Raw genomic sequence first — 25,436 nt, 5'->3', positions numbered from 1 at the left:
ATCTCACGGGCAACCCACTGGTATTTGACTGTCGTCCGTGCTCAGGGGCTAGGGAATTTGAACCTTTGCCTGGCTGGGGTGGGGAGTTTGAACCGAAAGTGTCAAGTCTTTCCAGCGGAGATTTGGTCGAGGATTAGAAAGTCACGGTTGTCGAATTTGCCTTTTACGAAAAAGTTGGGTGGGTGGGTGGGGTATTTGAACAATTTTGCCTCGAGGAGGAGGAGGGGATTTGCATAAACCGATGTTTAAAAGGTCAAATACCCAGGGGTTTGTCCGCGGGAGGACATCGAAGCTTCGATTTGATCGATACATAAGAAGGAAACTCAAACCGGGTGAACAGTTGAAATTTTTCTGTCTCCATAAACGCCTTGGGGCCGGACTCGATGACGAAGTGAGGCAATATTGTACAAGGACATCAAAACTCGCAAGAAGCTCAAAAGCTCATTGTGTTCTGATTTCTTCATATTCTGGTTATTTTCTGTTTTATTTTGTGTTCCATTTTGTGTTTTATTTTTAGATTTAGTTACCTTTCGTTTATTTTCTTTGCTGTGTTCAATCTTTTTTTTTTCTGTTGTTTCTTTAGCTATTATTCTTTAAAATTCTTTTGATATATTTTGCTTTGAATTTACTTTTTCTTTTAAGTCTGATATGGTTTTTTTTTTTGCTTGTTTGTTCTTTGTTTTCCTTTTTTTGAGCTTTTACCTAATTAGAATTTCGGTCATTTATTTGTTTGTTTTGCTTAACCATTGTTTTTTTTTTTTTGTTTGCTTTTTTTACGTTACTTGTTTCAAACTTGCAACTCATGGTAAATGCACGGTTAAAGGTGTTTGGTGACAAAATCCGGTATACCTGGAAACAAATGCAGAAAAAAATGTGAAAGCTATCACTAGAGAAAGTTCAGCCTCCTGGGTTCGGCTTCATTCAAATAAATATGTCGTTTTTTTAATTTTTTGCAATAAAAGTTTTCGCTACCCATAAATTATTTGATTTACCACGGTTTAACAACCAGTGATTTTGCTCTTTGCTGTAACAATTGCCCCCCCCCTCCTCCACCTTTATTCCAGCATGTATTTTAGATATCTCTACATTGATTACCACCCTGTTCTATAAGTCTCACCTTGGATATCATTAAGGTACCTTTTGGACCTTGTCATAGCAATCCTTTGCTTCATTTCTCTACTGCAAAAACATTAAACAAGTTTCAGATTAAAATCAGGAGAGGACAGGGGAGCTTTATTGTTAAGCGCTGGGGAGGAGGGAGATTTCAATTAGCCAATCACCTTCCAATTTTGTAGTTTAAGTCAAGAGCGACATTAAACAATTTACGCCTCCTTTGTCAGTCGATCAATGCAAATTCTCCCTTTTTTTCATTACTAGGCTTTTCTTCTTTTCTCAGAAATTGCAATTGTTTTGATTAATTGATAATAAGACTTTGTGTCGTCCAATTCGGTTGTAAGTAATCATAAATAAATAAAGTAAAGGTAAGTTTCTAAAAAAAACTGTGGTGTTGAGTCGGTGAGAGAGTATAGCAGGTAATTTAGTGTTAACGACTGAGTTGAAAACGTAAATTAGCCACCGTAAAGGGTAAAAAAGCTGACGTTTCGAGCGTTAGCCCTTCGTCATTCAACTAATTTATTCCTGTTTTCTCGTCACCACATTCCCACCAACAGCGTAGCTCCACTTTCTGCATATAAACTCACCCGCGACCCGCAATTCCTCCAATCGCTCTGACGAAGGGCTAACGCTCGAAACGTCAGCTTTTTTACCCTTTACGGTGTCTAATTTACGTTTTCAACTCAGTTGTTAACACTAAATCAGCTGTAAGTCATCATACTCGTCGCGTTCGTCCGCTTTTGTTATCACTCGTATCACTGTATCCTGCTAACATTACAAACTGTATTATATCGTCTCTGAATAACTTTGCATATGAAATAGTTGTGTTTTTTGCTTGTCAAATCCTTCTTTGTCTAAATTTTTTTCAAAACGGATACAACAAATATTTACACTCACTTGAGAAATGGACGGAGGAAAAGACCAAGTGCCTTAAGTTTCTTCTGTGGTTTGAAGATGATGCATTTAGACAAGCGATCCAGGAAACTGAAAAGGAAAAGAAATAGAGAATAATACATGGGCGTGCGTAGATATGGAGTTTCTCTTCGATTGTTTGTTTGACTTTTCACTGACTCATGAGTGAGAAAACAGAACTCTGACGTCAAAGAATCTATATCATATTTTTTTGCTTATCAAAAATGCTTTGGATTACCCATTCTTTAGTCATCAAAGGATGGGCTGAGAAAAGAAATTTATAAAAATATATATATATTTTTATATGTCTTTTCCCAGCCCATCCTTGATGGCGCATTTTTCACTGCCACCATGAACGACAATCAAAAAGTGATGCGTGTCCACGTAGGGGAGGATAAAAGCTTTGGTTTTTTTTATTTCTCACTGACTCATGAGTGAGAAAACAGAATTCTGACGTCAAGGAAGCTATATCATGTTTGTTTGCTTATCAAAAATCATTTGGATTACCCATTCTTTAGTTTTTTATATATCTTTTTCCCTAGCCCATCCTTGATGGCGCATTTTTCACTGCCGCCATGAACGACAATCAAAAAGTGATGCGTGTCCACGTAAGTGAGGATAAAAGCTTCAAGGTATCTGCAAAAAAAAAAAAACAACATTATATCGTTGGTAACCGTTGGGCAAACATATTAGACTGAGCTTATATGACTTTGATACTTACGAGATGAATTCTCTCACGGCCTGTTGGAATTCCTTCTTATTTTTGAAATGTTCTTTCTTCGGAAGTTTATCTGTATCCATACAGATGATATCTTTTCCGTCAGCCGTTCGAACTCCTGCAAAAAAAAAATCAGGAGAGAAATTGCATGTATCTACATCAAAACTGAGAGGCATAGAGCGCACAAGTCTAAGACCTGACTGACTTGTAATAACATCATTTCACTTCATCCTTGAGTGCCATCAAAAATAAACCATTAAAGCCAAAATAAGGCAGTTGCAAATAAATATTCTGGCCCTAACCCTAAAGCTTTATAAAGTCTTGAGCTTAAATGATAAATGAATCACTACCCAGACGATATAAGGCGTCTTCATATCGATTGGAGTCTGGATCCTCACTGTCAAATAGCATCTCTTCCGTGACTTGGTCATCCTGTGACATATCACAACCGGGGCTGTCTGGTGCAGTAGGACCGAAGCTGGATGTGGTCACTGATGTTGCGAATGGTTCCTTGTTTTTAAATGCTTAAATAAAGAATAGCTTTTAGTTTCGTTTTCTCTCTTTAACATATCAATAAAAATGGGTGCAGTCTTATTTGAGATCTCAAATTTTAATATTTTTGACAAGAATAAGGAATGTTAAGTACACGACTGTGAAGAAACGTACTTCAAAAGCTGGGTATGTTTTTTTTATTAACAGAAAGTAGCTTGTATGAAACTATCCAAGATCTTTGATAAACAAATGCTACATACTATTGTAATTAATCATCATGTTTAAAATATTTTTACACGTCTAATTGCAATCGTTTTCAGATTGAAGAAAAAAAAAAGATCTAGGACGGTGAACATAGAACAAGAGTGTCGAAAGCGAATTGCAAATTCCATTGAATATACCATATAACGCTGTGTGATTGGTCAGGAAAACTCGCCACACTGTTTTAACCAATCAGATACGGGACAACACTCAAACAACCAATAAGGCTTCCGACCAATTGACGCCGGTTAAATTAACAGCTCATATTAAAAACATTAGTTCATCTAAGTAGCTTTATTTAAAACTTACGACTTCCTCCGTCCAGGTTTGAGCTTCCACATTTATATGTCGGCCACTTTCCTTTCCGGGCTAAAAATATTGGGGGGAAATATTTATAAGATATGTAAATAAGTTGCTTTGAATATTTAAATAAAGAAAAAGGACAAAGGACGAGGTTACACAACATGTACGATATGCGAGGCGTAAAGATGACAAGTAGAACGAAACCTCCTTATGATGACATTGGAGGTGGCTACACCATGCAACAAATGATTTATTTTATGACTTGTTTTGATTTCTGACGTACATGTAAGTTGTTATACTTGTTATATTAGCTTCGTTTTGCCCGCCCTGCTCAGATTACCCCTTTTCCGCTTTGAAATCGAATTTAGTCCTTTAAGAAACACATGATGACCGTAATAGGCAATTTACTAGTGTTTGTGACTTTCATAAGGTGTAAAAACTTGTTGTGTGCGTCATTTCCCCTACTTTTAGGACTTACAAGGCCCAATTTCCAACGGTTCCACAACGTTTTTTTCTAGAAAAGACAGCGAATGTTTTCTGTTGCTTTGTTGCTTGGCGCAATCCTCATCTGATTGTCCCTGATAGACAAGAGTAAATGTTACAAGTATTAATGTTTCAATGAAATATTTCAAAGCATGTTTACGATGCTTAATGTAAAGGAGGCTGTACCCAGGCCGGAATAAAAGTTTGTGAAATTGAAGGGTTCCTGCCAAATTTCTAACTCCGGAACTTTGTTCTTTAACGTAAACGATTGATATTTAGGTCGCTAGCCCTTGGATTTTTTTAAGCTAAAATTGTTTTATCTCATCACCTTAACTTACGAGAGGAAATAGATACAATAAGATTTATTTTATACTTTATCAATAGAAGGTTGAGTGCGCTCAGTCTTTTCTGTTGCGTCTCTAACAGCGATTACTGAATCCTCGTGTGTATATTTAGAGTAGACGCGCAAGGTCTCATCCTTTTACACCACGAGAAGAAATATGTGAGGTGTTGGACTGTGCAAAGTAAATGAGTGTTTGAGGTAATGATCATTTTCTTTTATAAGAGTGGATCATGAGAGTTAGTTTACATGTTTTACCTCAGAACTTTTGTCGTCCTCTGAGGCTTTATCCTTCACTCTCCACTCCACGAGGTTGGAGAAAACTGCCGTACCAAAAGAAGTGCTTGGCTCAGCATCAGGAAAGTTGTTCACCACATTACCCTGTTTTGCAGGACTGTTCTTCTTCTAAGGAATAACAAAAAAATGTCAAATTGAGCCGCAGATTCGCCAGAGGAGGAGCAGTTATAGCTAGAAAACTAGAAGTAGCCACGCCTACAATATATCTTTATATGATATTTGCTGAAGAAAATAAAGTTTCTTGTTGTAATAATTCGCCCGCAGAATCTTTGCACGGGTTCATAGAAATCTCTAAGGCTCCTTTTATCTCTTTGCTAGATACCATTGCTTTGATAGTTAATTATAACATGTCAGGCCGCATTTGCGTGCTTTAGATACCTGGTTTAGTCTAACAGCCGTAAATGCAGGTAATTTAGAGTTAACAACTGAGTTGAAAACGTAAATTCGCCACCGTAAAGGGTAAGAAATTATGAAAAGGTATGGAGTTCTTGACGTGTGAAGGATGTGAAGATGAATACAACAAGTAACTCTGTGAATCTGTAGGCTTGTAGTAAACACTAGTGGATAAACCGTTGCCTTCAATTGAAATTTTGATGTCTAGAAAAGTCAAAGAAGTGTCGGAAATTTCCCAGGTATATTTAAGAGCCGGATGAAAGTCAAGAACTCCATACCTTTTTCACAATTTCTCAGACTTCGTCATTTATGTAGTGACGACTATGATTTTTCCGAAAAATCAGAGGCAATGTGCCAGTTTTTCGATAAACGTGGCTATTCTGTTTCTCTCGTCCAAGCGGACCATTACCGTGCCCAACAAATTGTTCGACAGTCAGCACTACAAACGACTGTTAAGGAAAACACTGACCGCATTCCATTCACTCTTACATTTCACCCTCACAAACACGCGGTCAAATCTATCATTCTTAAAAACTTTAAATTACTCCAAAACGATTCAGAGACTTGCACTATCTTTTCGCAACCCCCACTTATTTCGTTCAAACGTGACAAAAACATAGGCAACTTTTTGGTCAGAAGTTCATTTCAAACCAATGACTAATCTGGAACTTTCAAATGCGCTCACTCACGATGCAAAACTTGTCCTTTCATTCACAACGTAGAGAAATTATTGGGACCCAAGAGATCCATTAAGATCACTGATCACTTTACGTGTACCTCCGCCAATGTTATTTACTGCATAACTTGCACTTATTGTAATAAGTTATACATTGGCGAAACAGGAAGACGAATGAGGTGACCGACTCCAAAACACCTTCGCGACGTGGAAAGAAATCTCAAAGACGCATCCAAACCAGTCGCTAGACACTTTAATCTCCCTAACCATACAAAACAGCAAATGGCAGTTTGCGGTCTTTCCTTACATCTAGGCAGTTCGGGAAGTCGAAGTTGCGGGCTATCCCACCGATAGCGTAGCTCCGCCTTCTGCATATAAACTCACCCACAACCCACAATTCCTCCAATCGCTCTGACGAAGGGCTAATGCTCGAAACGTCAGCTTTCATATCCTTTACGGTGGCCAATTTATGTTTTCAACTAAGTTGTTAACACTAAATTACCTGCTATACTCTCCCACCGACGCATCACCACAGTTTCTTTAGAAACTTACCCCCTTTATTTCTTAGTCGTAAATGCAGATTGATTTACGGTGGCCGATTTATGTTTTCAACTAAATTGTTAACGCTAAATCACCTGCTATACTCTCCCACTGACGCAGCACTACAGTTTCTTTAGAAACTTACCCCCTTTATTTCTTGGTCGTAAATGCAGATTGATTTCAATAGATTATTACGCCCAAAAACTGTTTCGATTGGATACAGCTTATACATACATACCTCTTCTGGTGAACAGGGACGAGGCTCTGCCGAGTTGTCAACTGTATCGAGGCAATCGTCCGCGGCGGCAAAATTCTAGAAAAAAAGCATACCTACATAAATTAAATCTCCTTAACATAAATATAGGATGGTTTACGAGCCACTGTTCCAGTCCCGTAAACGGAATTAACTCCTAAAAAGATTCACGAAAACAACATATAGCCTCGTATTGAGGCTCAAACGTCTTACAACGTTATTATAATACCAATATAAACCATTGCCTTTCGCTACAGTCCTACCTCAATGGATGCTTTTCCAGGTTCTTTACAGGCATATTCTTCGGTAGAAAGTCTTTGACTATTCGTTCGTTCCGGATTATCCGTCGGACACGATGCTAAAACACAGGACTTGACTGAGGCTGCCGAACTGTTATCCCCTGAAGGCTGCGAATAAGTGAGATGCTTTTAATAACGATTGCATATGTCGGACAGCAGTTCCAAGCAGGGTGGAATCTCTAGCCTCTCCAGGCTAAGAGTCAATAATTATTAAGTATGTGCAAGCAATAATCTTATGAAACTGTGCGCTTGTTTTTTTTTTCCTCTCTTTTTTTTGGAACCAAAAGATTTCAGAGAACGCGGCAAAACATCTGAAATCATATTGATTCATTCTAGAGAAAATTCTGACGACCAGAAGAAACAGGCATCACATACCTCCATGAATCGAAACGCCAATAGCAGATTTCTAATGCAATTTTCTTTTTACGACAATAAAGCTGTAACGCTCAGAGAAGCGAAGAAAAAGAATTTGTTTCAATTAGTTTCGTCACGCTGTCGTAACAAATGTGATGACGTGTCCTTTTCCAGCGATAGTAAATATTCGAAATGTAACCAATAATTGGGTAATAAGATGGATGGAAAGTTTCGTGTTTCCTGAGTTAAAATTTCATCTTATTCATCAATAATTGTAAAGAGATCAGGACCAAAATGGAAGCCTGGCTGATATCCTTAGCGGGGTAACGAGGTGATTTGCTTTAAGTTTTATCGACAATCATGCGCGCGCATAGAGTTAAAAACAGTTAAAGACAATCTTCCATCTCAACATCTCACGGGAAACCCACTGGAATTTGACCGTCGTCTGTGCCCAGGGGCTAGGCTAGGGAATTTGAACCTTTGCCTGGCTGGGGTGGGGAATTTGAACCGGAGTGTCAAGCGGCGGTTTAGTCGACGAGTAGAAAGTCACGGTCGTCGATTTTGCCTTCTACGAAAAAGTTGGGTTGGGAATTTCAACAATTTTTTCCTCTGGGGGGGAGGGGGGCGGGGAATGGAGAGATATGGACAGACCAACCTTCAAAAGCGAGAGCGCCCAAAGGTTTGTCCGGGGGAGGATGTTGAAGATGGACAACTCAAAACGGGAGAACAATTGAGATTTGCCTGTCTTCATACACGCCTCAGGGCCTGGCTCGATCACGAAGTGAAGGAATATTGTATATTGCTATTTTTTTATTAAGCAAGGCTTAGCAATTCTGCAGCGCGGGTTGGGGGAGGGGATTTGCCCAAACCAATCTTCAAAAGTTCAACTGCCTGAGGGTTTGTCGGGGGAGGATGTTGAAGCTTCGATTTGATCGACGCACAAGAAGGAAACTCAAAACGGGTTAACAACTGAAATTTGCCTGTCTCCATAAACGCCTTGGAGCCACACTCGATAAAGAAGTGAGGCAATATTGCACAAGGACATCAAACGCTCGTAAGAAGCTTACAGGAGAGATTCAATAGACTCAATACTATTTAAACTTTATTAAGTAAGGCTTAGCATTAAAGGTTACAACGTTTTCAGTACAGGTACAAACATTTTGTACAAAGTTTGTACCTGTACTGAAAACGTTGTAACCTTTGTACATTTTATAGTAGTTGTATAACGGTAGTTTACATGTTCTGCGAATTCGTAAAATCTTCTTTTCGAACGAAAAGAAGATTTAAGGAATTCGTAGAGCAGGTTGGAAAACTGCAAAGATGACATCCATCTCGCCCTAGTCGTTCACCATAATTTATGCTTCAGTACTTGACTTTCGGATCCTGTCTTCCTCACTCATTTGATTGGGCTGTTTTGTTTTCTTCCTATTTTTGCTTATTTTCCATTTTATTTGTTTAATTTGTTTTTTAACAGGTCTTATTTTTTGTAAGGTCTTTATGTTTGATATAATATTTTTATGTGTAATTTTTTTCTTTGTTGCCTCATATATTTATTTTGAATTTTATCATTATTGTCTTTTTGTATTTGTAGTTTTTTTTAAATTGTTTTATTTTCTCTACTGCCGGTGTTAATTTTTTCTGCTGTCTCTTTAGCCATTATTTTGTTTTACTCTTTTAATATATTTTGAATCTACTTGTTCTCTAAGCACTTTTTCTTTTAAGTCTGCAAGACTGTTTTTGTTTGCTTACTTGTTCTTCGAGTGTTTGACTACTCGCTGGCTCATGAGTGAGACAACGGAATACTGACGACAAAGGATGTATATCACATTTGTCTGCTTATCCAAAATCACCACAAATTACCCATCCGATCCATAAAGAGATCTACCAAAAACTAAAGAACATTCTTCAATTTCTGGTAGATCTCTTTTCCGAGCCCATCCTTGATAGCACATTTTTCATTTGATTGTCGTTCACGGCGGAAGCAGTGCCACTGCTTCCGCCATGAACGACAATAAAAAAGTTATGCGTGTCCACGAAAGTGAGGATAAAAGCTTCAAGGTATCCGCGAAAAGCAACAGACATTCTATCGTTGGTAACCGTTGTGTAAACGGATTACATGTTGCAACATCCTTGTCCCAAAAAAAAAGAAAAAAAAAGGAAGGTTTGATAATTCATGATAGCATGAGAAAACCGAATTCATTGATTGTTTCATTGTTCATTTTTTGACGCTTAGGACTGAGCTTATGTGCCACTGCTTCCGCCATGAACGACAATAAAAAAGTTATTGGTGTCCACGAAAGTGAGGATAAAAGCTTCAAGGTATCCGCAAAAAGCAAAAGACATTCTATCGTTGGTAACCGTTGCGTAAACGGATTACATGTTGCAACATCCTTGTCCCAAAAAAAAAAGAAAAAAAAAGGAAGGTTTGATAATTCATGATAGCATGAGAAAACCGAATTCATTGATTGTTTCATTGTTCATTTTTTGACGCTTAGGACTGAGCTTATGTGATTTTGATACTTACGAGATGAATTCTCTCACGGCCTGTTTGAATTCCTTCCTATTTTTGAAATGATCTTTCTTCGGAAGTCTATCTTTGCCATCTACCGTTCGAACTCCTGCAAAAAAAAAAGTTCACAAGAAATTGCATATATTTACATCAAAACTGAGAGACATCCAGCGCACGAGTCTAAGACATGACTGACGGGTAATAACAACATTTCATCTCATCCTTTAGTGCCATAAAAAATAAAAATAAATAAAGCTTTATACAGTCTTGGGTACAATTAATTAATGAATCAGTACCCATATTGATTGGACTCTGGCATGTCACTGTCAAATAGGATCAAATAGGATCTCTTCCGTGACTCTATCTTCCTCTGCCTCGGTCATATTACGCCGGAAAGTCCCAGGGGCTGTCCAGCGTAATATTACCGAAGCTGAAGAAGGTCTTGGATAAAAAAATACTGCAGATTATTGTAATCAATCACTATGTTTAAATAGTCTTACACGTCTAGTTATGTTTTTCAGATTGAAAATAAGATCTATCTTAAGAAAAATTGAATTGCAACTCTAAGAGAACTGTTGCATCTTTAGGATGATGAACATAGAACACGAGTGTCGAAAGCGATCTGCAAATTCCACTGAATATACCTTAAAACACTGTGTGATTGGTCAGGAAAACTCGCCACTCGCCCCCTCCCCACACTGGGAGGTAGTCCTTGTGTGTTTCTAAGTAAGTGATTAACAATTAATTCCAAGCGAAATCAGTTTATTAATTGGTCTCACGACAGTTTTGACGCCACACGCAACTTTAGCTACACGGGTGTGGCCATTACGTCCAGGATACACTTCAGCAATTCGTTCTAACGGCCAACGTCCTCTTGGTGTATCGGGCTGAATCACAAGAACTGCATCTCCAGCTTTTAGCTAGGTCTCGGAATTCTGAAGTCCACTTCGGTCGGCTGTTAAGGGCAGGAATACATTCCTTGAGCCATCTCCTCCACACTCGTGAAATAATGTCCTGGACCTTTCACTACCGTTGACGCTGATGCAAAGGAGTGGTTTCAACGGACTCAGGCGCGAACTGTCTCCCCATTTGGCCGTGCAAGAAATGGTTAGGGGTCAATGGAACATCGTCTCGTCGATCTGTACTCTGATAAGTCAACGGACGGGAATTAAGAAGGGATTCCACCCCAGCGAACACAGTGATCAGCTCCTCGTCGTTTACATCTCGTCCTCCTACAACGACATAAATGGCTTTCTTAGCAGCTTTCACCATTACTTCGTGGGCTCCTTCAAAATGTGGGGCACCTTGTGGATTGAATCTCCATGTCAGTTCAAGTTCCGCTGTCTTGCTCTGAAGGTGTCGTAGGTCTAACTTGCTGGCTAATTTCTTTAACTTGCTCACCGCACCCACCCTCTGTGCCTCTGTCGCTTATCACTTCCTTAAGAAATCCACAGCGACTGGTGCAACGGGCGAAGGCGTTTAAGAAAGTGTCGGTATCAAGTACCCAGGCCATCTCTAAAATGCACTGCTCGAGTTTCCAAGCAAGTAAAAAGGCACAGCCACCTCTTCTGTCGTGGTTTTCCGCGTCCTTGAACAGTGTACAAAGGACCAGCAGAAACTGCAGAAGAGGTGACGGTAAACACATCTTCAGTGCTGTTCCACGAAATTCCAAGTGTCTTCGTTATCGGATCTTGACCGCTGTTCATCACGATCTCTTTGGTGCGCTCTTCTGTCGGAATCGCTTCAATAGCTTTCCTCATCGTTTTCAACACAGTCAATAGAATCGTCCATGAAGGTTGACTTAAGGACGGTCTCAGTGGCAAGGGGATAGCGGTCTTGGTTTCTTCGAGCGTTCTCCTGCGGAACAAATTGCGACTCCATAGGGTATCTTTCGTAAATATTCCTTTTCAACATAGGCCTGAATAGTTGCTCGATATTCATCGGCGACGCGGCTGTTTTTCTTCAGATTTCCATCGGTGCTTGGGAGGCGAGAGAGTGCCATGGATTTAGTATCAGGGAGATCGGGTTTGTTTTCTTTCTAAGGGACGGCTACACGATATCTTCCATTTTCGTACTTAAGGGAATCTTTCTTTTTGCCTAAGGCTAGTCTTTCTTCTTCGGTGAGTACGAGTCTGCCATCGCGGTCTGTGCCAGACTTCTCGATTTCCCAGAATCTCTTTAAGCTGTTGTCGACGTCACAACAGGATTCTTTTCCCTCGCTCCAAATAGGTTCTCTACTGAACAAGGAACGGATAACGTGAGATCGTGTTCTCGCGGTCTCGTTTTCGTCAGGTGCACCAATACAGCTCTGCCCAAGTTGTCCGAGTCGGGCGATAGGTCCACCATTTTATTCCACGGAGATCAACGTGCGAATGATGGAGTTCAGTGTTATCAATGCCAATCAAAAGATCGACAAGCCCATCATTTGCCGGCTTAGGAAAATTGCACTGGGTCAGATGCAGCCATTTATTCTGATGGTCCGGCGTTCCAGTTCACAACTCTGTAATTGCCAGTGACTTTCTACGGACACGTTTTTGCGCTTGTTTCCTTTGAAAACCTGCCATCTACACTTTCGATTTCAATTTTTATTGGCATGGACTTAAATGTTTCGACGGTGTCACTGAGCACATAAACTTGAACTTTTCCGAATGGCTCTTGCAGTCCCAGCATCTCAGTAACCGCTTCGTTTTGGAAAGTTTTGTTCGATGCATCGTCTAGGATGGCGTTTATTTTTACTTTTCTTCCATTAGCCTTCATCCACACAGGGACAATCTGTAACGAGTAAGACTAAGTCGGCGTTTCTGTATTACAGCTGGTCAGGGTCACAGTGAGCGCTCCCTCCCGTGGAACATCTGGGCGTTTCCCATCGTCAGCATGAGGTAACATTGTTATCGGTCCGGTTTCTGATGAAACTTCACTTCCACGAAGAAGGCGGTGGGGATTTCGAGAACTACCATCTATTCCATACATGCGAGCCTATGGACAATCTTTCCCTCTATGATCAGAGGCTAAGCAATGAAAACACAACTTTTTTTCTTTAGCGATCTTCCAGCAGTCATCCACACCTCGGTCATAAACTGCTTACAAAACCACACCCCCTGATCGAAACTCTGGTAGAGAGAACATGGAGGCTTCGTACTATTTGGCTCCTTCCCTATTGCAGCAGCTTGAAAATTTCGCATCCTGCTCTGTTCCTGGTAACTCGGTACTCTCGGTGGTCTAACGTGCTCGACAGGTTTCGGCTCAATTCCATTCGCCATTTCCGCTGCTTCTATAAAGCTGTGACTAAATTTTGTCTGGCGCGTTCGTTCAACCAGCGACTGTAATTTTCCAGCTGGCGGTCAGGCAACTTTTTCACCAGCAAGCTGTGAAGAGTTCCATCTTCTACCTCTCCGGCGCCTGTTCTAGTTGATCCAAGCAGGCTCGCAGAACCCGGCGCGTACCTCCATACTTCGTTTTTAATATCTCTTTGGCCTCCTCGTATTCGTGGACGGTGACTCCGAGACCACGGATGGCTTCCCAGGCGTTCCCTGTGAGGCATTGTCGCCGCCTTGCCATCTTCAAATTTACTGGCTCTGTTGACTCGCCTATTAGACTTGTAAAGAAGGCCCAAAAAATCTTCAAACTTTCTTTTGTCACCATTGAATGTCGAAACTTTTAACGGCTTCTATTATCGGTTTCGGTCGTTGTGGCTGTAGTGACTCTCGTTTAGCAAATCTTCTCTGGCCGATTGCTCTTAGCGATCCGTCGTGTTCTCGCTTAATGGCGTGTTCATATTTATGATTTTGCACGATCGGACTTTGATCGCATTTTGTCCCGCTTCGATCGCTCTTTGTACGTCTTTTTCGATGGTTTCTGACTTTTTAAAAGCTTCGTTTTTCCCAGTGTCTTCTCCGACTTCGACATAGAAGGCGGACAGCTCCTCTAAAATTTCTTGTGCGTCTTCAAGGGCTGCCCACAACTACTCAATCATACTTTCTATGTCCGTTACTTCGGAATCCTTCACGCACAGTCTTTCTAACTCATGTCTGAGTTTTGTCACTTTTGTCTTTGCGGATAACAGATCGTCATTTTGCTTCTGTCTGTTGACTCCATTCGCAATTTCGTCATTTTTCTCGGTAACATCGCTGTCCTCGGATTCGGCAGCCATAGTGCACAACTCAGAACTAAAAAACTCACATCACAAACGAAACCTCAAACAAACACCAGTTCATACCTTTCTCCCATCATGGTCTCCAGAAATGTTCGGAAGCGATAACGAAAATCGCCTTTCAAAGCAGGTACGTTTAATCGGTAAAAAGACGGTAAAACGGTAACGGCTTAAAATACATACTCAAAAACAAAAACCTCCAAAATGCGACTAAATCTGAAAAAAAGCACGCGAGAAATCGTACGCGTAACTTGCTTACGAACTGTTCAAATTAAATGTCTCAGCGCGCGTGCGTTAAATTGAATCGCACGACACGCTGGTCCGGTACTTTCTTCTTAACAGAAGGAATTCAATGAAACAAAGCCGCATTAAGTCTCCTTGTGTCTCGTTGGAGTGTATCATTCGAATTTACTTTTTGTGGAGGAAAAAACAGATTTACACACGCCATGGCAGCAAACAAACCAGCTAACTCCCACAACTTCAAAATAAAAAATTTGAATTTACTTACAATTACTTTCCTCGCCGTTTACTTAATGAACAAAGGTAAATCTTCGTCCATAAATTGATCGTCGATGAGAGCGAATAATACTTTCCGTTAGACTATTGACTGTTTTTTGAAGAAAACATTGTCGTGATAGTTCTTGCCAAACTAGTTTCGTTGTTTTTCAAAAGTGTACATGCGCTTTTTCTTTTCTTACGCGCTCTCTAATTGAAAGGTGTCAGATTGTGACAGATACTTGTATAAAAATGTTTCAAAGTTTGTTTGGAAGCCTTTTAAATCACCTTTATCATTACGCAAATGAAAATGTTCTCTCTAATTTGCGTAACCTCTATTTTAACTACCATTGACTCACTCAAAAACCGTTCAGTTTATGAAAGAACTTGCCGTATTTATAGCCCTAAATCATTCGGGTTCTTTCGGAAAGAATTTCGTATGGTGAAAAACTGTGACCTCGGTCTTGAAAATATTTCCCTCTATTCTAGAGTACTGATTAAATATCATCCAAAAGCATCATTTGGAAATCATTTTCAGGGATCCTAAAAAGAAATAATGTTGCCAAAGGCTATTTTTTTGTTTTTCGGTTGATACAAAGAATGAAACGATCTCCTAGGACGAGACGAACAGGTCATCTGATGACATTTCTTTCTAGGGGCCTGCACAGTCTGCAGTCTGTGTTTTATCATGACCGAACTTGCTTAAGCTATCCTAAACAAAACTGTCAACGAGGTAGAGTAGTTACTACAGCCTCACGTGAAAAATCACCTATTTTTTTCAGGAAGCTCGAGTTCACGTTACGATGGCGTCCAATTAAGCTTAACTTTAAGGATCGAAGATAGGTCTTGCCGCTATCGATGTCATATACATTGGCCACCCTCATGCCAAGGAGGCTGTCATAAAAAGAGATTTATATCAAGTTCAGCAAGTAAGATGATAATTCAAAGTGCCATCAACTGAAAACTCGAAGCAGAAGAGGAAGCACTCGACAACGAAATGTTTTCGTCGATAATAATCTCACCTTCCCCTTAGCTCTGTGATCACCGCGCAAAGATCAACGGTGGTAAATCTTGTCTTCATCTTGGAGACACAAAATAAATAAAACACGACGAATATCGGGCGTTAATGACACCGAAACGTCTTATTTTGCAAATCTTCTTCTACTTCGTCCGTCATTTTGGATTTCCCTGGCGCTTGTTTGAATTAAAAACACCGCTGGTTTTATTCGACGGCGACTTGTAGAGTTCTTATGAAAACTCTAGCTGAATGCATGTTCAACAGTCAGCTTTGGTGATAATCACTTCTTTTTTCATGTATGTATATATAGATATTTATTTCAGTTTACAAAATGAAAAAAAATATGCCCAATTGTTATAATGATTAGCTATATAACAGTCTGCATGATGCACAGTCATTGGTTGCTGTCACATTCGGTAGTAAATAAAATGATGAATACTACAGAAAGAGAGAGCTGTTGTTATGCTGCTCTTCTTCAGGAGATCCTCAAGGGTCTCTGCAAGAAATAAGCATGCAATGTGCTTTGCAGCCAGTTTGTGATGTAACACTAGGAGACACAACTGATCTTGATGGCGAGTACATTATGCACTTCTCCATGTTAAAAAGACTAAAACTTATTCATGACTTATTCTCTTGAAGATACTATTAAATTTGAAAATCCTAAAAAAAGCCCCTAAAATTTGAAAACCCTAAAAAATCCCCTACAATGTATCTTCAGTGCTCTTGCTTTCAGTGCTTCCTAATGATCAGAACAGAGACATATCTGGAAGAAATTGGGTAAAACCGATACGATCTTGTTACTGAAGGCCTAACAATGACACTGAGAAACCTCTGATCTCTCAAGTACTTCCTACATCAATCACTGTGCAACAGCTTGACAACTAATCTGCCATGGGCGGCATGCAACATTGGTATGCAGAATATTTTAGAATAATCTTGATACATGAAATGAAAAGGCGATAAGAAACATCCCCCCCCGTCCGTCCCTGACATGGCATACTGAAGTATAGAAAAATCTGACAGAACTTGAATCTCTGTTTACAATATAAAAACAAAGAAAAGACAATATGAAACATTCCCCCCCCCCCCCCCCCCCAACCCTAACATGATATCTGTAGTAACTAGCATGTATAACGGAGAACTGTGTCCGGAATACCTAGAACAAAACAAAAAGGAAATCAACTGACAAACACTCATAATTTAACACATTAAATGCTAATATAACAATAAGCTTTCCAAGGAGTTTTGAATCCAAAATTGTTTTCACTTCTTCTTCACTTTAACTTTTGATTGCACTTGTCGTAATTTGTACCTACTGATTAAATGTCACGGAATGTAATGCAATCCAGTACATCACAACATCAAACTTAAACTTCATCGCTATGCCATTCCATCATTTGAAAATGCTAAAAAGATGTATTTATATTCTTTTCTAGCACATACTTCGTACACCTTTCAATGAAGTTCTTACCGTGGAACACAAGTTCATCAACGTCATTTACCATAGAAATCTTTTGCTTCACATTGTTCCTAAAAAAGATGAACATTGTCAGCAAATGACATGAATTATGGTACAACTTAATAACTTCCCATTTTTGACAGATGTTTTTCAATGAAAATTTCTTTTTAATCTTGCTGTTACTTGAAAACACAAACTTCCATTGTCTACTAATAACAAAAATATTTTTCAGATTCATAAAATCTTAGCATAAACTTGAGCCTGTCAGCCATTCACATGTATAACACGAATTTATTACAACGTGTTCAATCTCATTTAACCCTTCTATAGGCAGTTCACAGTCATGCTTTATCTTTTAGTTCTAATAGAATCCTTCTTTTGCTCTGACGAAGGACTAACACTTGAAACATCAGCTTAAGAAACTCTTTACAGCGGTCAATTTACATTATTGACTCAGTTAATGAAACCAGATAATCTGTTTCTAACAGTCTCTGCTTTACTTCTGATTGCATTTTTTAAAGTCAATGGCTTTCATTTTAGTTTTATGAACTCAAACCAAGTGCAGTAAAATCAATTTTATTAAATCCACTTGGTTTTAATTTTACAAGAATATAAAAAATCAAGCAGTATCATATTTTTCAGTTATAAAATAAACTATTTGTTTCTTATACTCACGGGATGAATGGGTTTGGCAAGCTTGAAAACAGCTTTCAGGGTGAATTTGGCCTTTAAAATGATGCAAAAGTTCAATCCTTCAAAGAACCTGCAGAAAAAAAAGAAAGAAACGTTACAGTTTGATATATATCATTACTAAAATCTGTCAGATAAAACCATATTCTGTACCGTTTAGGAAAATAATTGTAATACATCCGCTGATGTACAAAGTTATCAGCATCATCAGTTGCTTTTTACCAGTACCAGTATAATTCACCAAATTTATCATCTGACTTCTGACTTTGTTGATTTGGTTGCTAATATTTGAAGTAGGTATATGTTTCCATCAGTACAAACTTCTCTTACCTGGTCTTTAATAGTTTGTAAAATTTTTTCGCCAAATGAAGGGAACAGAGCTTCGCACCATTATCCTCTCCATGAATAATGACTGTGAATTTGTCAGTGACCAGGTTTTTCAGGACAAACTCTTCTACATTTCTGAATTCAAAGATCAAACAAAGATGATAAACCCACATTATAGTTATAATGAACAAAGCTTTGCACCATCATCCTCTCCATGGATAACAACTGTGAATTTGTCCGTGACAAGATTTTTGTTTATGTATTCTTCTACATCTCTGAATTCAGAGATCCAACAAAGATGATTAACCCACATTATAGTTATAATGATTGGTAATACAAGATGTAAAATCTTGCATTGCAGGAAACAAAAAATTGACCTCAATTTCATTGCATTTTGCACGATAGGGAATGATTGAATTGTATATGACCATCATGTGAGTACCTACATCGCACTTTCAACTGGATCCCAAATATCCAGAGCAGAGTGTGCATCTAATTACCACCTTAAAAAAGTTTTCTTTTGGATAACATAGTAATAAACATAGTATAGTCATTAACATAGAATTAAAGAAATACTCTCACTTACGAGCAGAGATTTTCAGCAAGCGTCTTTGATTCTGACCTTCGGAACAGTTTTGATACCAAAGGTACCTTCCCAGTGTTCAAAAGGAAAACATCATTGCCTGATTCGTCACAATGATCTGAATAAAGAAATGTTTAAAACTCCTTTCAGAAAAGATTAACGTACCACTGTTAAGACTTATTTTCTTAAACTAAATGAACCAAAAACTCGAGCCTAAATTGTGATTTCAATCACTCACCACTTTTTGTGAAAAAAGAGCCGACATATTCATCACAATGAGATTCTTCAAAAGCAATGCGATGTACTCCAACCTGTGAGTCTGCAGGGATTGAAAAATTTTTATTTAATAGTGACATTTCCTTTTTAATTCAACTGTAGTTAATTAATCAGAAGAAATCGTTAAATTAATTATACATTAATTATCTCACCTTTAGGTATTTTATCTATCATTCATAGGAAAACACTCATCAGATACGAGAGTTTACTGTCAGTAAAACCCTAAGCATGATAGAATGTAACTGCCTCAATTTTTTCATCACAAATAAAGATACATTACAAGTTACCTTTCTCAGTGTCCTCTGTTGTTGGCCTAACTGCTGAAGACTTTCGTGGCCGTTTGAACCAGCGGGATTTCTAATCAAGAATAAAATCATTCAATCATTAATAAATGATCAGCCCATGTTGATTGAACTTCTTAACCACTGCCTTGATTGTTAAACAGGTTAACTGTCTACATTATTTATTCTATATTATACATTTTCCTTCTCATTAGCCTTGGGTGACTGTTAATGCGCCCACTGATAAGGTTTATCCTAAGGAAAATCAACAGCCGCCACTTGCCGAAGGACACTCTTACGTCATCCTTTGGCAAATGAAAATAAAAATTATAAATAAAAATATGAAATGAAAATAAAATTAATAAATTAATGAATATATGAACATTAAATAAATCAAAGGTTCTTTTATACCAAATGCAAGTTCCATTGAACTTTCTACTTACGCTCTTCTTGCCACTGGGCTCTGGTGATGATGGGGACTGGAGAGGTTGATCAACAGGGGGGTCAGAGCTTTCCTGAACAGGCACTATGAAGAGATCAAATGGTTGACAATTTGAATGTTTAGTAAATTGAATGAAATTGAATTAAAGTGAATTAGTAAATAAGTAAACATTTACAGAAAGTTCCTTGATTACTCCCCATGATAGAACATCAACTAATGTTCCTTCATGGTGAGGTTTATGCTGAGTCTACAAATGCATAATAATTACGAATTACTCTTTCTTCAGCTTAACCCTATTTAACATGTTACTCCTCTCTGTAATATTCACACATTATGAGGCAAACAGGTAGTGAGAATTCTCAAATTTATCTGGTAGAACTTGTTACCTTGATTTAACCAAATACTCATAACTAATTTACAAGGAAATGTGTAGAAGCTAGTGGGGAGAATTAACATTCAGATATTTAAGTTAAAGGGTTAAAACACTTTTAAATCATTTTTTCAACACAAAGATAGTTAAATTACAATTAACCTTTCTCAGTGTCCTCATTTGTTGGCCTAACTGCTGAAGATTTTCGTGGCCATTTGAACCGGCCGGATTTCTAATCAAGAATAAAATCATTCAATCATTAATCAATGATCAGCCCATGTTGGTTGAACTTCTTAACCACTGTCTTGATTGTTAAACAGGTTAACTGTCTACGTTATTCATTCTATATTACACATTTTCCTTCTCATTAGCCTTGGGTGACTGTTGTTGCGCCCATTGATAATTAAGGTTAGCTTAAGGAAAATCGGATCATGTGTACTATAGGTGGCCTCGGTCGACATATAGGTCGACTATCGACCGATAGTCGGTCGACTATCGACTGTCGACCGATAGTCGGTCGACTATCGGGCGATAGTCGGTCGACTGTCGACTGTCGACCTATAGTCGGTCGATAGTCGATATAGTCGGTCGATAGTCGATATAGTCGGTCGATAGTCGATATAGTCGGTCGATAGTCGACCGATATATCGGCCGATGTATCGGCCGATATGTCGACCGAGGCCACCTATAGTACACATGATCCGGAAAATCAACAGCCACCACTTGCTGAAGGACACTCTTACATCATCCTTTGGCAAATGAAGGTGAAAATAAAATCAATATATGAATGAATATATGAACACTAATTAAAATAAATCAAAGGTTCTTTTATACCAAATGCAAGTTCCATTGAACTCTCTACTTACGATCTTCTTGCCACTGGGCTCAAGTGTCGATGGAGACTGGGGAGGCTGATCAACAGGGGGATCAGAGCTTTCCTGAACAGTCACTATGAAGAGGTCAAATGGTAGACAATTTGAACATTTATTTTTATGTTTAGTAGATAAGTAAACATTCACAGAAAATTCCTTGATTACTCCCCATGATAGAACATCAACTAATGTTCCTTCATGGTGAGGTTTATGCTGAGTCTACAAATGCATAATAACTACAAATTACTTTTTCTTCAGCTTAACCCTATTTAACATGTTACTTCTCCCTGTAATATTCACACATTATGAGGCAAACAGGTAGTGAGATTTCTCAAACTTATCTGGTAGAACTTTTTACCTTGATTTAACCAAATACTCATAACTAATTTACAAGGAAATGTGTAGAAGCTAGTGGGGAGAATTAACATTCAGATATTTAAGTTAAAGGGTTTAAAAACATTGGCAAATTTTACAAATAAAGTTAACTATCCTAGGTAAGAACAGATTGAGAGAATATTCCAATTGGAATATACAAAAGGCTAACGGCAGCCCTTGGCTGAACTACTTGCAATAGAACATACTCATTAAACAGCAGTAATTACCTTCTTGACTGGGATCATCAATTCCAACTCAGAAATATGAGGCCCCAGGAATTGGGCAACATATTTCTCATATTTCTTACCTTCTTGAATAAAGGCATGGACTGGAGTTCCTCCCTCAGGCTCACAGACTGCAGTAAGACTCTCACTTGGAGTCACTTCACTGTAGGATAATGTCAAGATTCCACACACATTTAAAGATGATGCAACACCATTATCAGAATCTTTCTCTGATTGTCTAGTGCTGCTTGATACCCTTATCACTACGTCCTGCAAGCTTGATGCGGCTGCTGCTATTATACTCCCTACGTAACGGTCAAGCTTCTCTTCGTCAATTTTTATCGACTCGCTAGAACTGGGAGTAGCATTCTGAAAGTAAAAAATCATAACAATTATTTCTTAGCTGAAAAACTGTGAAAGAGAAAAGTATAAATAAACTTCCTATTTGCTGTTATAATATAAATGATTAATTAAAAAAGGCATTTAAATGTTATGATCGAGTCTTTTGATACAAATTGTTCCTGAAGCACAGCATGCACTACACTTATTTGAAACCCCATTTGAAGCCAGCCGCTGCATACATAATTCTATATTTAAACTCAAGAACGTAGTACTTATTAGGTTCCTAACTTTAAGGCAGCTTATGCATCAAGTTTAAAATGAAACAAATAAACATTTTTTTTAACATATTAAAAAGGAGAAAAGTCATTTGAGAAAAGTAAACAAACTATTACTCTGGTCTTGATTCCTTTAGAGGTTCAAGTAGTTCATGTATGATATACATACTAAATCTTCATTCTTTAGAGTTCTGTCACAATATACAGACTGCATGGTAAACCAAAAGCTGGTAAATCCTTATAAGTTCATGCATAGTAGACTCAAAGAGATTTAATAAACAGGGTTTCAAAATAAGCAGAATCTAGTGCACGTTAGACAAGGTTAGTTGTATGTAGCATTAGTTTGGGTTGTTTTAATTGATTTCAAGCAACACTTTTAATATATTGCATAGCTAGGGATATTTTAGGTGCCCCTTCATTAGTGGGGAAAGGGGGGTGGGGGGTGGTATTCCTCCTCTGCTCGACGTCATTTGACATGTGATGAAATTCATCATTATCATTATCATCATCATCATCATTTTTCCTCCACTGTTCTAGCATCCAGATTATGTGAACAATTTCGCCCCATTGGGAAATGTTAAAAATAGGCTTAAAAGTGAGCCATTGTAATAGGTAAAATAATCCAACTGCGTTCTTTCTTAAAAAAAGGTAGATTATTGCATTTCTACGACAATGAGCAATTCGACAAAGAAACGGCCTCCATACTAAAGTAGACGTTTAAAGAAAATGAACGAGCGGCTGAAGATTGCTTTTATCTCTATCGATCACTTAGAGTTCTCCTTCACGTTTTTGGACAGATATACTCTGTCCAATACCCTCTAATACCCTCCTTCCATAACGTCTGCCAGACGATCGATTGTGATTCGTTAGAAAAGTTGGGGCTGTCCTGGTGTACCGGTACATGGGGGAATTCCTATTGTTTTCATATCCATACATGGAGTTGTGACGCAGTTCGTTAATGTTTCGTTCCTTTGTGTACCGGTACACGAGGACACAACCGAAAAGTTCGCCATGTTTCAGCCTTAAAGTTATTCACTGCCCCTCCCCTGTAAAGACAGTGTTTTGACTCGTAACCAGGGTCCACGCCGTGCCCTGACACTTCTCTTGATGGCGATCGTCCCCAAAAATTGAAAAGTTATTTCGAACAAAAAGAATGACGAATGAGATGAGCAATTCAGTAGAAACGAAACCTCGTTAGTAAATAAGTCTTTCTCCAACCTGTAAGCGCGCGCAAAAATACCGTACTATTACACGAATAGGAAAAAACCTTGTTCAGAAATTCTATCTTGCAATGTTTTCCATAGAACTATGTTGTCTTGAAAATATTTTGTTTTGTGCCTATGTCCTGTCTGCACTTACCTGGGGTCCTTTTCACTTGACAAATCTGCTCATGAAATGATGAAGCGCGCGCATTTTATTTCATTTTACGCGTGAAAAGATCCACTTGCCGCGACAAAATCTTTCCGAATTTTCATTGTTCTTAACCATACAAAACACTGAAAGATCGAAACCTAGTCAGATTTGTTCTTACTATGAGCCATTTTGGACTACCAACAAGTCCACCCGGAGAGGTGCTATTCCGTCGATCTCTAAGACTGTTGTTGTTGTTGTTTTTGTTGTTGCCATGGTTGTGTTGTTGCTTTATTTGTACAAGAGACGTATTTTGATTATCTAAGACTTACGCATCTTGATTTAGCAGACTTTTATGTTTATTAGTTGGCCGTAGTTGTCAATAACTAAGAATAGGATTTCCTTGCGCTTGCTTTGGTACCCGCCCATTGGAGTTTTTTTGGGTCCCCAGCTCCGTTTTTTTCCCTGCTCCGTGTTCATTTCAAACGGTGTCACTTTCACTTGAGTTTTGGGGATATGAGTCCTTTGCGTTTACATCTGGTCCTTCATTTCCTACGCTTTGTCTCTTCGCTTCCTCCTCTAACACATATAAATTCTCCTTTTTCTTTTCATTTAAAGAAAACTCAACTTCATGTATGCAAGAGCCCAAAGGCCTGGCACACGACAAATTCCGAATTTGTCTGACGAAATATAGCTAGGAGCTCATTTTAACCACCCTTAGTAGAAAAAAAATTAACAATGAATAGTACTCACATTGAGAGAATTCATCTCTTTGATTCCTTCCATCACCTTGAATTTTACTCCAAATGACTCATGACGAGCCTAACTCCAACCAACGCAAAGTTATAATGACGGGTTGTAATTTTCGCGGTCGTGATGACGTAACAGACGAGATAATTAACTAATCAACAGATTAGCAAGTATACGTAACTTCTGCCTCGTTTTCAGGCGCCTTTGCAATGGTTTAGGAAAGCGCGGGAAACTGCCCGAGTGCGCAGACTGCTGGATAGGAGGATATTGACAGGTTTTAATAAACGTTCGCCCATAGACTGCCTCAGGCTCTCATTTACTCAAAGTGATTGCAAAACCAACAGACAAGTCCAAGAAACGAGAATGAGAAAGATTGGCAGCTTGTCAGGAAAAATAAAGGGGTGTGTCATTGCGCAGGTAAACTAGTCTAGGGCTGTTGGTTGCTTTGGTCACCACGATGCGCGGACTTCTGACCGCAAGAATTTAGCACAGACTTCTTCGCAAATGAAAGGTTCTGGATAGGAGAATGAGAAAGATCGGGAGCTCTCCAGGAAATAATGAAAAGAGCGCGTCCTCCCTCAAGGAAACCAAGTCTTCAAACGAGCTGTTTTGTCTTTGATGCTTGGTTTGCTTGCGAGCATAGGAAAATAAGCATACGTAGCATGAAACCACTTGCCTATAAATTAACTGACATTCCTCCCTAACAGTAAGCTTTGCTCTTCGGACCCGTGAATGATACAAAAGAGATGATTTTAAACCTTTGACCACAAGCAGTGATCATTAAGTAATTTTTGGCCACAAGTGCATTACACAGTTTGACGGACAGGCAATGAAAAGAAAAAAAGTGACTAGACTGGATTGAAGCTTTAATATCACAACAAAGTGTCGATAGCAAAAGACATGGAAATATATATGGGGCACCATTTATGAACATCCATTTTCAGATGCTGAGAGTGAGTACATAGCTTCAAATAACTGGAAAGGTTTCTAGAAAGTATTTCACTTTGGATATCATGCTTCATTTTACCTGTTCCGTAGCGTCTTGTGATCCAAACTACCATCAGAGCATGCCCAGTTCCTAAACAGTTGGAGCGCTTGTTATCAGGGGACGGGAGAGTTGGTCGGTAGGTACCCCTGGGGGTATGGCTGTGGACGTCATCAGGTTCAATAAGTCTCCTTAACTACATGTAAATAGCCCTCTTTTAATGTGCCGG

At 38.8% G+C, this 25,436-nt stretch overlaps 1 protein-coding gene across 1 annotated transcript; it reads right to left on the bottom strand.

The window, feature by feature from the left end:
• Positions 1–16,727: 16,727 nt before the first annotated feature.
• Positions 16,728–23,748, bottom strand: LOC136282579 (uncharacterized). Its single transcript, XM_066170258.1, has 13 exons — positions 23,674–23,748; positions 21,589–21,874; positions 20,901–20,983; positions 20,197–20,266; positions 19,666–19,748; positions 19,229–19,298; positions 18,904–18,984; positions 18,669–18,783; positions 18,086–18,217; positions 17,741–17,828; positions 17,249–17,271; positions 17,078–17,136; positions 16,728–16,762 (listed from the first exon to the last, which is right to left on the bottom strand). Exons 1-13 carry the CDS (start codon positions 23,746–23,748, stop codon positions 16,728–16,730), a joined length of 1,200 nt encoding a protein of 399 aa, XP_066026355.1.
• Between the last annotated feature and the right edge of the window lie 1,688 nt (positions 23,749–25,436).

The sequence above is a fragment of the Pocillopora verrucosa genome, chromosome 7, assembly GCF_036669915.1.
Source record: "Pocillopora verrucosa isolate sample1 chromosome 7, ASM3666991v2, whole genome shotgun sequence".
In the NCBI taxonomy this organism is placed as follows: domain Eukaryota; kingdom Metazoa; phylum Cnidaria; class Anthozoa; order Scleractinia; family Pocilloporidae; genus Pocillopora; species Pocillopora verrucosa.
The sequence above is the reverse complement of the archived record's forward strand: the minus strand, read 5'-3'. Positions and strand labels throughout refer to the sequence as shown.